Source organism: Lutzomyia longipalpis, chromosome 2 (assembly GCF_024334085.1).
Source record: "Lutzomyia longipalpis isolate SR_M1_2022 chromosome 2, ASM2433408v1".
Taxonomy (NCBI): Eukaryota; Metazoa; Arthropoda; class Insecta; order Diptera; family Psychodidae; genus Lutzomyia; species Lutzomyia longipalpis.
In genome coordinates, this window is record NC_074708.1 from 36876467 (window position 1) to 36890329 (window position 13863).

Here is a 13863-nt window from a genome sequence, read left to right on the forward strand (position 1 = left end):
TCTTAAAATCTCTCATGATTCATCATGTATTGTCCAAAATGTATAATAATGTATTTTTTTAAGCTATAGGCAGTTTTTTTCATTTGCTTGCCTTTTGCTCTCATGGAGATTTTTTTTTCATCATATGAATTGTTATTTTGTGGGGGCAAGTAAGGTGATTTAAAAAGTTAATTGTAAGGCTTAAGGTGTGCCACTGACATTAGTTTTTCTTTCCTTTTGACACAATGTGATGAAGACGTTTGATTTTTTGAATAATTACATTTTGGCGGGAAAGGTGAGGAATTAAATTTTGGGGTCGATTCTGTTAAAACAAAGAACCTTTTTTATGTTCTTTAAAATTTGACAATTGTAAGATTTTCGGCTTTCTTCAATTTTTTTATAGACGAAAAAATATTATTTCAGAAGTCTCTCGATGTCATTTTTGACGTTTGGTATCTTTTCTAGAGCTTCTTTTATAAGATTTGACATTTCTCTTCTAATATTTAAGATTCTTTTATATTGTTTGACATTTATTTTACAAAATTTGACAATTTTTACGTTTTAAACGATTCTCTTCCAACTTTTCAAATTTCTTCCTTTTTTTTCATAATTTTTTTTAACATTTATCATTTCTGCTATAACATTCTTTTCTAACGTTTGACGTTATTTTTCTATCATTTAACTTTTCTCTTCTACTGCCTGACGTTTCTGTTTTAACTAATTTTTGACATTCAAAAAAAAATGTTTAAACAACCAAACACCTCCCCCCTAAAAAATATTTTTGACTGAATCGAATTTTAAATATTTTAAATAAATAAACGGTGACATTTCGACCCAGAAAAGATCTTCTTCAGGTCTTTTAAAATTTGAAAATTATATTTAGTAAGATTTTCCATCAAAATCAATTTATTCACAGCACTGCTGCAAAACGTGAAAAACGTTTTTCTCGCTTTTCCACAAAATCATTGAAATAATTCTTCCTCACGGAGATATTTTTAGGCATAAAATATTCCATACCTACACCTACTTTTTTGTCCACTTGACGCAAATTTCAAATATCCTCCACATAATGCAATGTTTGTTCAGGACACTTGAAGAGGAGTGGACCCGAAAGGACGATTGAGGTACCTATATATAGATAGGTGGGTATTTCAAAAGAGGTTGATAGGAAAAACAGCTCTTGAAAAAAAAATGAAGAGAGAGAAAGGAAAGATAAAATCTCGAGTTTTTGATCCACTTATGCCGGGCTGAATGAAATGATAAGGTGGTGTATGTGTGTGGAATTTATGGGTGGATGATATGGAGGAGTTCAAAGCCAATATGGGGATGAATTCTCTATCGTTCATAGTTTGAGGGATTTTATCATGTGGAAAATTTGATCAAACTTGCCTTCAAATCGCATTGTCTCTACTTGAGTGAGCATCACCATAGCCACGTTACTTATGGCACAAAACCCATATATTCTGTACTTTCGCATTAGAATCCACAAGGGAACATATTTCGGTGTGGAAGTTCCGCATGAATGGGCATGTGGAGTTAACTCCCGATGAAATTGTGTCAATCACCTGTGAGAATTGGGGAATTTTGGAAACACTATCCAACCCAGCTAACACATAATAACTTTGACTTTACTTACTATTTATTAACGTTATAATAACGTTAGATTATCGTAAAAAATGGTCAGAATTTCGTCATTAGCTTACTAAATTCTAACGTCAGAATAACGTTATTATTTGGTAAGTAAAGTCAGTAAAAATTGAGGCATTTTTAGTTATTTTTCAGAAATCAAAGTTTTAGTCATTAAAACATTACAATTCTATTTGTAGATGATCAAAAAGCTATTAAAAGACGTTTTTGCTTTATTTACTTCAATTTTTTCGCTAAAATTCAATTTTTTGTGTAAACGTTGGAATATCGTCAGAAGTAAGTCATTAAAGGTCAGTGAGATGAAAAATCAATCATTTTTTCTATCATCAAAAACTAATTAAAATGGCATATAAATGCATTAAAATGATTGTTTGAAAGAGAGCAATTCGTTTTAGAAGCTTTTTTGACCAGAAGAATCTCATTTATTATATAAAAATATACTTTCAATTTCTTCCTTAACAACGTCAGTATACCGTAAGAAAGCACAAAATTTCTGACCCTCCATCAACTTTGGCCAAAATTCCTGCCGAAATCTCAACGTCAGAATACCGTAAGTATACTTACCCTCCACCAACCTTTGGTGTTGAGGGAGAGACAGAAAGAGAAAGACTGCGTGGGATATTTCTTTTTTGTATTTCTGCACTCTTCTTTTGACCTTTGACAGGCGTTTGTTTTGGTTTAGGTTTTTCACGATTTTCTCGAATAAATCAATAAAAATGAGCAAAATGATCAATGAAATCGTTAAAGGAGATCATAATGAGGGTGCGCCAAGGCTTGTTCATTGAGAAATTCGTCATTTATTGCCGCTATTTTAGTATTTCGCGCATGTCATATAACAATAGGGAAGAATGCTTATGCGGGTGACCAAGATTGTACGTAGGTGCCTTGGAAGACCATTTCAGAAATTCCCTAAGAGGAAACAAGCGTTCAAAAAGGGACATCCGAACGTAAGGAAATCCGCATAGAATTTCTTAAGATTCAGATGTAAACCTGTCGCGAGCACAAAATTAAGAATAATTAATCTGTTTTCTTTTCAATAAAAAAGATCACAAAAATATTTTTTTCTATTAGACCCATAAAATCATTTGATAGAAATGATTTTTATCAAATTCTTGCAATATTTTCCTACAATTTATTTCAAGTTTTTTTTTCTAGAATAAGAGAAAAAATACATTAACGTACATATAATGTATTGCATAAACTTTAATTGCCAAATCTCACATTTTCTTTTCAAAATAAATATTTAAGGTCCTTAAAAACCCAAAATTATTCCCAGGTAGGCAATTTAATTGCCCTTGTTTTGCAGTTTACAAGGGTTGCTCTCCTTATCTCTTAAATGTTTATTGCAGGCTTGCAGGTCATAATCCGTATAAGACAAAATGTATTAGGCTGTTTTCATTTTGGGTACACACTTTTAAAGAAATATTTCTGAGAAAATGGGTTCAGGTAAAAACTTGGTTTCCTTGAAGATTAAGTAATATTTAATTTGATCGCATTTAATATGTTTTCGTTTTACATAAAATAATTTACTGATGCACACTTTGCTTTTTGATATACAAATATATGATATCTATTTAAAAATATACATAATAAAATTTATTAAAAAAAAAACTCTTTTTCCTCTACATTATATATCATTTATCTGTTCATTTTAACGTTTCGGCCAAATACAATATATGTGACAAAAATTTTTAAGCTACGAGATATGGCGTAGATTTAAGTGTCCGGGAGTATCAATAATTTTTATCGCGAAATTCAGGATATTTAATTGCTTTTGAATCAAGCCGGGTCAGCATTTTAAGCAATAGGAAGGATGTCTAAGACATTTTATATGAGTAGTAAAGACAAAATCTTTTTTCTATCATCAGAAATATTTCAAAAATTTTTATAAAAAATAATTAATTTTTAATGAAAGGTCCATTTTAGGTTCTTTTTGACTTATTTGCGACGGTAAAGTATTTCGGCATATAAATTTGAGATATAGGAAATTTCGAAAAAAAATTATAAATATTCCTTGTAAAATATACCATATTAATAAATATGGTATATTGGTAGGGAAATGGAGAAGACACCATTATCCTATGCTACCATGTATGCTAGAGAGAGAAATATGTTTGGGAAATTTTTTTTGAGATGCCATGTCAAAAATTTCCCCTTTTGGTCTCAAATTTTAAAGGTCAGTAGAACGTAAGAAAAAGGTCAGAAATTTCTTCCAACAACGTTATTCTGACGGTGTACTGACTTTCAACGTGGGTCTTTTTTATTCCCCATTATCACGTAAAATGACTTATTTTTGTCGAATAATCAACGTTATTCTAACGATCATTTTCGGCACATTAGACTTTATAATGACCTTTTGTGCCGACTGGGAATGAATAACGAATGCGCCTTAATGAAGATTGTGGTAACTGATTTTGGATTAATTGCAAGATTAATTTATAAGCTCGATTGTTCGTTATTTTGTGCACTAAATTTGGCTTTTTAGCTCAATCTTGCTTGTGTGTACCTTGGAAAATTCACCGGAAAATTCTATCCGGAACGGGGATGGGCGGAAAGGAAAATCAATTTGAGGTCAACCAATTCCATTTCCATCCTTTCCCTCTCTCCCATTGGTCAGTGTGTGATAATTTGACGATGAGGAAGTGGTTTAGGAATGACAAAACGTGAGGGTGATGATGATGGGAAAACGAAGAAGCATGAATTGCCCATTGAGGGATTTTCATTTTCCCGCCTTGAATTTGAAGGAAAATTTTGGGCTGTGAAAATTCCAATGAATTGATTTGAAATGTAAAAGGAGTAGAAAGGTCATGTCCAAACAATAGCTTTGCCAAATTTGCCGGAAAATCCCCACTTATGTTGCCTTTTCATTGTCTCTCCGTTATATGTATGTAGAATTGGACTTTTCAATATGCTTTTCATGCGTGGAAATTTGCATTCTCTGCCACAGACACAGCTGTGTGTATTTGTTGTAACCGGAAAACCCTAAAACCAATCCTTTAATATATAAATCATCACACTAGCAGGCAAAAGGGGGGGGGGGTTGGGGAGAGCCAGAGTGCAAATAACTCCAATTAAGTCAAAGTGTTTCAATTCCCAGAATGGACCGATATCGATCCTTCGCTATTCTTGCGTATATATGCAGAAATTCAACCCCCAAAATCCAAGTCATTGTTCAATTTGTCCGAAAGCTCATTCAATGTGTGTGTGTTAATGCCCAAGAGAGCAAAGAGAGAATAAATACTGGGAGGGAAATGAGCCAAGGCCCCCTCATACAGTCATTTCCCTCTTGAGAAATGAATGAATGCCTTTGATATATATATTAAGTAAGTTCCATTTGGGCATTCTGTGGAGTATTTAATCAAATAAAGGTGTGGTGTGTTGCTCACACAAGAGATAACACGCTCTGTGTTACTTATGCTCATATACATATATTGCGCCTATACTCGTTGGATGCAAATTGAATTAATAGATTGTAACCTAATTCAATTTTCCCACATTGCCCAGAAGTGCCCCCAATTTGGCCCCCGCAAAACTTTCCAGCCGCTACTAAAGCTGAATTAATCATGTTGAATTTCTCCCTCGCATTGCAGATGGCACATGTCCGACGTCGTTTGGGCTCTGTTGGCGACAGTGCCCCACCCAGTGACTCCTCCGAGGGCTCAGAGATCTGCGAAGCTGCTCAGGATTGGAGTATTGATCCCGTTTCCGGGGAAAATCAAACAAATTTAGCACTGAGGCGCGTCAATGGGCTCTTCATACATGCCGACTCCAACAATGATGATTCCATTGGGTCAGACAACAGTGGTATTCTGGGAGATAGTGAGAAGGCACAAGTTGAGAGCTTCTTCAGTGGATTAGGAACAGAAGTGAGTTGAATTTACTTTAAAAGATTTTTTTGAGCTCTTTCGCGCCCAGGGGCTGTATTCTCTAAGAGTGAAAAACTCTCGTGATAAACTCCCGAAGGCTTTTTGCAGGGAAAAAGCGGGAAAAACTTTACGTGAGCTTTATCCTTTAAGAAAAATAATGCATCCGTGATAAGCTCCCGTAAGATTTTCCCGGTTTTTACATTTCTTTTAAAGTGCTAAAGCCTGCAGGAGATTAATCTTAAAAAAAAAGTTTGAATGTTGAGCATTTTAGCGTTTTTGTGTGTTAACCCTTTTGCGTCTTTTCGGTTATACGCAGATCCAAACGAGGATTCTTTTGACTCTTTTCAAGATCTTATTTATCTGATATTTCTCAAGTATTTTCATGGAAAGATAAAAATGAACAAAGTTCTTGTTCTCTAATATTTCCTAAGAAATTCAACCTCATTTTTAACCCTTGGAGAATCGAGGTTTCTTAAATTGGCAACAATGGCTAGTAAAATCCTCCAAGGGTTAAACACATCTAACATTTAATACTTTAGAGGTTCTCTAGATTAAAATTAGTATCTATGTATATAATTTCTATGTGTTAAAGGGAATAAATAGACACGTATTATTATCTTATTAAAGAGAATTCAATTAAAAATTCCAAACAATAATTAATTAGCAAACATTTCTATTATTCAATGCTTAATTCAATGAATTTTCATTAATAATAATAGCATTTAGGTGTATTAAAGAAAATCCATAAAGTACTTTCCAATGAAACTTGAAGCGAAAGTTAATAAATATATATCATTTTTTTTCTTTAATTTCTTTTTTACAATTCTCGAAATTCTTGCAGAAAATGCGCATTAATCTCGTGACAATGCTCACCTATAAACCACTTGATACGCGCTATGATTTTTCTCTCATATAGTGTTTTAGCAACAATGCGAAAAATAATTTGCAGAGACTGTTCGTGAAATATCAATGAAGTTTGCAATTTTTCTTACGGTTTATGCTCTCTCAGAAAGCCGCACACATATCCTCGCGGTGATGAAGAAAAAAATTAATTCAACATTTCCAGCGAATTGTGTGTGATTTTGTTGTTGAAATTAAGAAAATAAATGTGCCAGAGAATGAGATATTTTTTTCACAATTCCTTCCAACTATTCTTTTCTTTTTATTGATTTTGCCATAAATTCATGGGAAATGTGACACAACCAAACGCCCCCGCGTGCATATTTTTTCTTTCAACGGGAAAATATCCTTTTCGGTGAAATGCAAGCGATCTTTTTGGGAAAAAATTCGCGCCATAAATCTCCGATATGGCTATAAAATTGCGAACTTGGTGCTTTTTTTTTCTCACAGCATCGATGGTCTAATATTTTATCCCATTCTATAGAGAGGAAGCAAATTTCTTTTTTTTAGTAGTCATTGTGTAAGAGCTCGTCTCATCAATTCCCATCAACTCCATTTAAAAGTTCATTTTCTGTCCTTAAAAAGAAAACGTAAAGTTTAGTCATTTCTATTTTATTTTTGAGGGGGAACACAAACAAAAATCCGCGATAAAATACCTGGTAATTGACTCTTATCTCATTTAATTGCGTTAAGTAAACAAAATGTTATCACTTTCAGAGAGAACATTGATAGCGAAAACATACAATTTAGTTAGCAGAGTGTTTCACACACAACACACGGCTTGTAATTGCATTATACTCTTAGTGGCAATGATGCATTTTCTGGGTCATATGGAAGGTGTTTTTTTTTTGTATTATATTCCACATTACACATTAATATTTCTCTCCTCCGTTGCAACTTCCATGAGCCAAAGCGGTGAGAGAAGAAGAAAATATAATCAATGAAAGTGGCTGCGGAATGAAGTATTAATTCAATTATAATTGAAATATTATTTGAATTGTGGAGCAAAACACGTAAAACACCTCATTTATCGCGAAAGCATCATTCTTCGCGTTTTTAGTTATGAGATCTTGCTTCGCACAGGGTTGGGCCATTTTTCCGTGTGGGATTGTTTACCTTTCATTCTCTACATTTGGGCGTGTATGTAGACAAATTGATTGGAGGGCGCGAAGAGAAAATTAAAATAAATATTAGATTGAGTTTATTGACAGCCCAAGCAACACGCCACGACTACTGACTGCTTTGACAACTTTATGTAGTACTTTAAGACGTCGTATTTTTGGGTTTTCACGACTAGTCAAAACTCTTTTCTCAATATTTTAATTATTATTGCATCCCTGTTTATAATTGAGTAATATAAGTGGTCGTCGCCTTTTACTCTACGATTTAACATAAAAATAATATACAAAAACGGAATGCTTAGCAGTTTTTAAGAAAAGTAGTCGTAATGTTGTCGTAGTTCTGACAACATTTTGTAATGAGGATCCGTAAAGTTGTCGTGAGTGGTCGTGAACATAAAATCCAATTTTTGCTTCATCTTTTAATATAAATCACATTTTGAAATGCTTTCATCGTTGTAATTTACTTATAAACAATTCCTGGATACATTTTAGTGCAAAATATTGATTAAAATTACAATAAAACGCAATTAAAGAAAAACACGAGAATGACCATGAAAAGGAAGTCTTAAAGAAGTCATAATGCGTTGGACAAAATATTGAATATTCCTGTGGTTATTATTTAGTTACAGAAACTAATTTTACATGATAATACTATTTACTGCATTTCTCATTGGAATAAACAATTTTGAATTTTCTTCTTTAATAAAAAACACTTAAAATTAAAAAAATATTTATTTGTAACCGACTCATTTCTACGACAACCAAAAATAAGTCTTAAAGAAGTCATAATGCGTTGAACAAAATATTGAATATTTCCGCGGTTATTATTCGATTAGAAAAACTAATTCTACATAATAATTTTATTTACTACATTTATCATTGGAATAAACAATTTTGAATTTTCTTCTTTAATAAAAAATAACTGAAAATTAAAAAATATTTTTTTGTAACCGACTCATTTCTACGACAACCAAAAATAAGTCTTTAAGAAGTCGTAAAATACGGTATCACGCAGCTGAAATTTTTTGTAATTTGAAGAAATTGCTGATTATTTATAAAGTAAAAATATCTTCAAAGGGTTTGTTTTAATGGAGCACACATCTTTAGCTGTAATTTTAGTTTCTGTATTATTTAGAAACATGTTAAAATTACATTTTAATGAACGACTACCAAAAAGAAGTCTTTAAGAAGTCGTAAATATTGTAATGAATTTTGACAAATTTTATTGTTTTTTGAACCTTTTTAAATTATTTAATAATTTTATCATCTTTGTGAATTATCAGCGAATTTTATTATTGAATATCGCAAAGAATTTTACGATATTTTAAGATTTTTACAATATTGTGTTGCATAACCTCATTCCGGATGAACATTCCGGCAAATTGTTCACAAGTCCCAAACATCGTAAGCTTTTCCCTTACCTCATCTTTATGATTCAAATGTATGCAACTGAAGATAAGAATATATTTATACTTTTTAACACAATATGTATCTAACTAATATTTTATTTTAACGAATATTCACATTTCTTAAAAATTATATGCATTCAAGTGAATAATATTTAAATATCTTCAGTTCTTGGAATTCAATTATGGGTACCTGAAAAATATACCCTTTATGACCCTCAGACTTAAAAAGTGTTAAGGGCAATAAAATTTGCAGTGCGCAGGTAAACTTTTCTCAATAACTATTTTTGTTTTCCATGAAGTTTACAGGATAATCTTTAAGTTTATCCCATTTCTAAGTAAAAGAACAGATAAGATGTCATAAAAAATCTAAAATATTATTTTATAAATTTCTTTTTGTTTTTAAAAACTCTTATAAAATCTTATAAGATCACACGTTTTTTATACTAATAATTATAGAAAGCTTTTAGAGAATTCCTTGTTAGCAATATTTGTTTATTGACAATATTTGTGAATTCTTGCAAAATAAGGTATGCAATTCATAAAAATGGTGGAAAAATCGTCGGTTTTATCACCACTCTTTACATCTGTTGTAAAAATCCCATGGAACGTACAAATTATGCTGATGTAACTGACTAAATTCGTGAATGCGGCTGCTTTTGATCGCCCAAATTAATTTCACTATTTTTATAAAATATTTGAGTAAATTTATATAAATAAAATTCACATTATGCGCTAGTACAAGCATTCGCAAAGCAAATACTTAACATATGAATTAATTTGAGATATAAAAATATTTATTTTTAGTTAAAAATTTTAATAAATAGTCAAAATTTTTATTTGTTCTCAATATATTTGCCATATTATGACATATTTCCTGTCGAGGATATAGTCTCGCATAAAATTATTAGCTTATATACGCATGAAATTTTTTATTTCTATATGTGGCAAAATATTAGGGAATATTTCTAAGAGAAGGGACGACATGAAACGGAGAACATTTTTGTGCACCCAAAATGTGCTTCACCAGGTAATTTGGAGAGAGAGTGAGTGCAATAAATATGAACGAGAAGGGCAAAAAAGCATACAAAATGTACAAAAATGTTTCACTAAATGCAAAATGTTGCAAAAAAATTTTTGCCTAAATCCAGGAATTTTCACGTCGTAAAGTATTACGTAAAGTTGTCAGCTTCGACCAAAAAATGTACTACTTGATGATTCCCAAAGTAATGTTATACGACTACTTTACGTATAAGTTTATGTATTACATTATGTACTACTTTATTTTCGAATGTAGTACATTACGACTACTTTGAGTTGCTTGGGAGATCAATTTGCATTTTACATGATTCACATTATGCTCTCGTAGGGCCTGTTAGTGAAAGTTATGAGCAAACATAAATAAATGATAGATATTGAGTAAAATGTCGAACATTTGAATACGTTTTGAGTTAGTTTGTTGCACTGAATGAATTTCCGAGAAAAAACTCTTTCATTTAAGAATATTTGCCAGGAATATTTTCTTTTAATTTCCAAAATTTTGTCTATCAACAAGAAGAAAGCATCTCAAATGACTTCTCTTATTTCCAATTGTTTACTAGTAAACAATGTAGCTAATGTAATAAATAGAATTTTTATGTTGTTTAATTTAAAATCGTTGGATATGTATTAAGACTACGAAAAATTGGTTTACAAAACCTCTAGGAAAGATGAAGATATAAATAAAACACAAAAGTTTACCTATGGTAACAGTAAACAATGTAATGTAATAAATTCAGCTCATTTCCTATTCCTTACAATCACTCAAGGCAAAAATTTTAAAAGCCTTTAAATCCCACGAAAGATTGATCTAAAAGACCGCAAAGAAACTTCAAAAATTCAAAATTTATTCACAAAAGCTCCCTCTTTTGAACGCGTAAACAATGTAATGTAATAAATGGGCGCTCATCCCTTACTCCATTGTCGTTGCAATAAGTAAAGATGGGGAAATCCGTTTGCGGAGAGAAAAAGCGAGAAGATTTCATTGCTTGTGGCTTTTCTCAATTCCATCTGTGTGAGCTCGATGTATAAGAATTGCTTATTCAGAAATTGCTTCAAAAGGAATTTCCCGTGGAAAATTGGAGCATTTTCATGGGAAGAAAAAGAAGTGTTTGCGTCACTAATTCACTGCGATATTTCACATCCTTAAGAGGTACTTCGAAGCCCCCTCTTCCCCTACAAAACCACCTATTTATCCATTGATTGTTGTGATGATAAATGATGTGGGATGAGGAAAAAAAAGTTTCCAACCGAGAATTTGTCGCAGAAAACGGAAATTTGGGGCAGATCCTTTGGAATAAGCACCACAAGTAATATGGGAAGAAATTGAAATTTTCTGTGGGCGCGTAAATCAATAAACCGCGAGAATTCTTTTTCTCAAAATGTTGGTGACAGGAAAATTCGCAAAAGAGCCACATAAAATACATATATATGTATGTATGTATGTATGTATGTATGTACATATGGTGTATCTATCTCCATAAGAAGTGATAAAACCTGCGGAATATAGACGCATATTTTGCATGAGCAAACATTTCCTCGCCCACATGTTTGTAGATTATATACACAATGTATTGGAAAAATATTGATACAATTGATTTTCCTATTGAAATTGAATTTTCTCAGAAAAACGAATTTTTTTCAGTAAAAAAAGAAGACTTTTTTGAGGAATTAATTGAATTAAATTCTCGATGAAAAAAATGAGCTATTTTTACTCCATAAAATGATAGCAAAATTTATTGGGCTGTATGTTGGAAAATTCTTCACACAAAGAGATAATTTGAGATAGTAAAAACATGGAAACGCCACAGCATTGAAATTATAAACGAACTAATGCGCTAAAAAAAATTCGCACAAACATTCCACACAAATAAAGAACATGAAAAGAGGAACCCCCAAATGGAAACATAAATCGCCAGACATGGGCGGATAAATGTTTATATAATTCCATTTCCCCATTCACAGACGAAGATTAATTAATTAATTTTGCAGAATGGTCATAGCGCGGTCTTCCACACCGCCGGGGTCACATTGGGTAGCTTCATCGTGTCTATTTCGTAGCACTCGATAAGGCGCACCACATGCAGTGTTTTATGGACGATGCTCTCGGTATAAACAATAAAATGAACATTTTCACGGTCGATGCTGTAAACAATCAATCTTTATGTGTCTCGAGGAGATGTATGTTGCCTCTGGGGTACAAGATGCTGACGAACGGGGTCACAGGAAGTAGGGATGGGGGGAGAGTGAACGACGACGCTTCTCTGCCAAATCCAATTCATTTTCGTGATTGAATTGCAAAAATTTCCCTCACAAAATGTCGTGTTACGGAAGAAAGATTATTTTGTGCAGCTTTTCCCATAGAGCTAAGCTAAAGGAAAAAAAAGATACAAATATGTCTGTTGAATTTCATCTTGATCGCATCAAGGAGTTTATTCATTTCTGAGGCTTTTATGAAGTTACACAAAAAAAAGAAAAAGTCCGAAAAAGCTCGAGAAAAGTTCTTCATATTTTATTATAATTTGCTGGGAAAATCATCTGAAAATAGTCCCCTAAAATACACAAACCACGCCTCTCTTATTTTAGTACACAAAGCATATGCATCATTGGGTAGACCCTATATAAAACGTCGAATTTTTATACGATTTTTCTGAAAGTTTTTTTTTGTGTAGCTACAAAGCTTTTCTTTTAGAACTCTAGCTTTGTTTCTTTTATTTCCTTCTTTTATCGAGCATTTACAGCACGCACATAGATTAAAACAAAGAAACTTTCAGTAGAAAAATCATAAAGATGGCGCGTTTCATATTAGAATCTAACCACAGCTACGTGAATCGTGTGAGGTTATTTATCAAAAAATACATAAAACATCAATCATTTTGGTTATTTTTTGTGTCATAAAGCATATGCATCAATGCTCTCTTAGGATCTTTCTAAAAAAAATCATCCGACATTGTTCTTCTTAAAATATGTGGTTTTTCTTAACAAGAAAAGGTTTAGTTTTAGAAGCAAAAAAAAAAAATGAAAAAGAAAATATTTTTCATTAAAATAAAAATTGATTTTTCTACAAGATTCTGCATAAACTCCTTCTGAGCCACAAAATTTAAATAATTTAGCAAGAATTAAAGATTATGCTTAATATATTGTTGCATGCCACCCTCATTCAATTGAAAAGAACACCATCCACACATTTTCCTCTTCGTGATGCTTGTTGAAGACTCCCCAACATCAACATATTGTTTTCTTCGTCAGTCATATGGGGCGTGGGGTTTATCCAATCCATCCCCCCACCCACGTATATTCCCATCATGAGAATACGAAGGAGTATCTAACACGGTTGTCTGGAATTTCGTGGAAATTGAATTGTTAATATTTAATTTAATGTTTTTAGATGAAATTTACATACTAATGCGTGCAATTTGCAAAGTCCCACATGTGATACACCCCCGATATACGATGGAAGCGCAAAGCCACCCACACCTCAACCCCATTTTATCTGTTTTGCAGATTTTCGTGAGTTCGTCCCTGGCGAATTTGTACGAGAACGTTGGCAAGGATGAGTGGCGGCTGATTTACACGGGAGTCCCGGTGTTGCTGCATGACAAAGGATCCGCCAAGTCGAGGAATACCCCCCGCGTAACATTCACCCTCACAGAGCGTGGCTCATGTTTCGCATTGTGGAGCGACAGGATCGACAATCTGTCCAGCTACAAAGTGGCCGGTCCGGCATTTCACACCATGTGTCTCTCGACTGGTGAGGAATTTTTGTGTGTTGGAATTAATTAAAAATATCCCCGGGATTTTGACCTACACAGGAGTAGGGAATTCATTACGAAATGCGATGAGAAGGAAATCCTATTTTCATGAGTTTTTGCAAACTTTTTTCCTCTCAAATGGCCCAGAGAGTTT

The 13863-nt window shown here is 32.7% G+C and overlaps 1 protein-coding gene across 1 annotated transcript in view; it reads left to right on the top strand.

The window, feature by feature from the left end:
• LOC129790578 (uncharacterized) overlaps window positions 1–13863 on the top strand; it is a 39537-nt gene that overhangs the window by 21454 nt on the left and 4220 nt on the right. The window contains exons 2-3 of the mRNA XM_055828142.1: window positions 5217–5492; window positions 13462–13708. Of these exons, the coding sequence (XP_055684117.1) occupies window positions 5217–5492; window positions 13462–13708 (523 nt within the window). The remainder of the gene's footprint in view (window positions 1–5216; window positions 5493–13461; window positions 13709–13863) is intronic.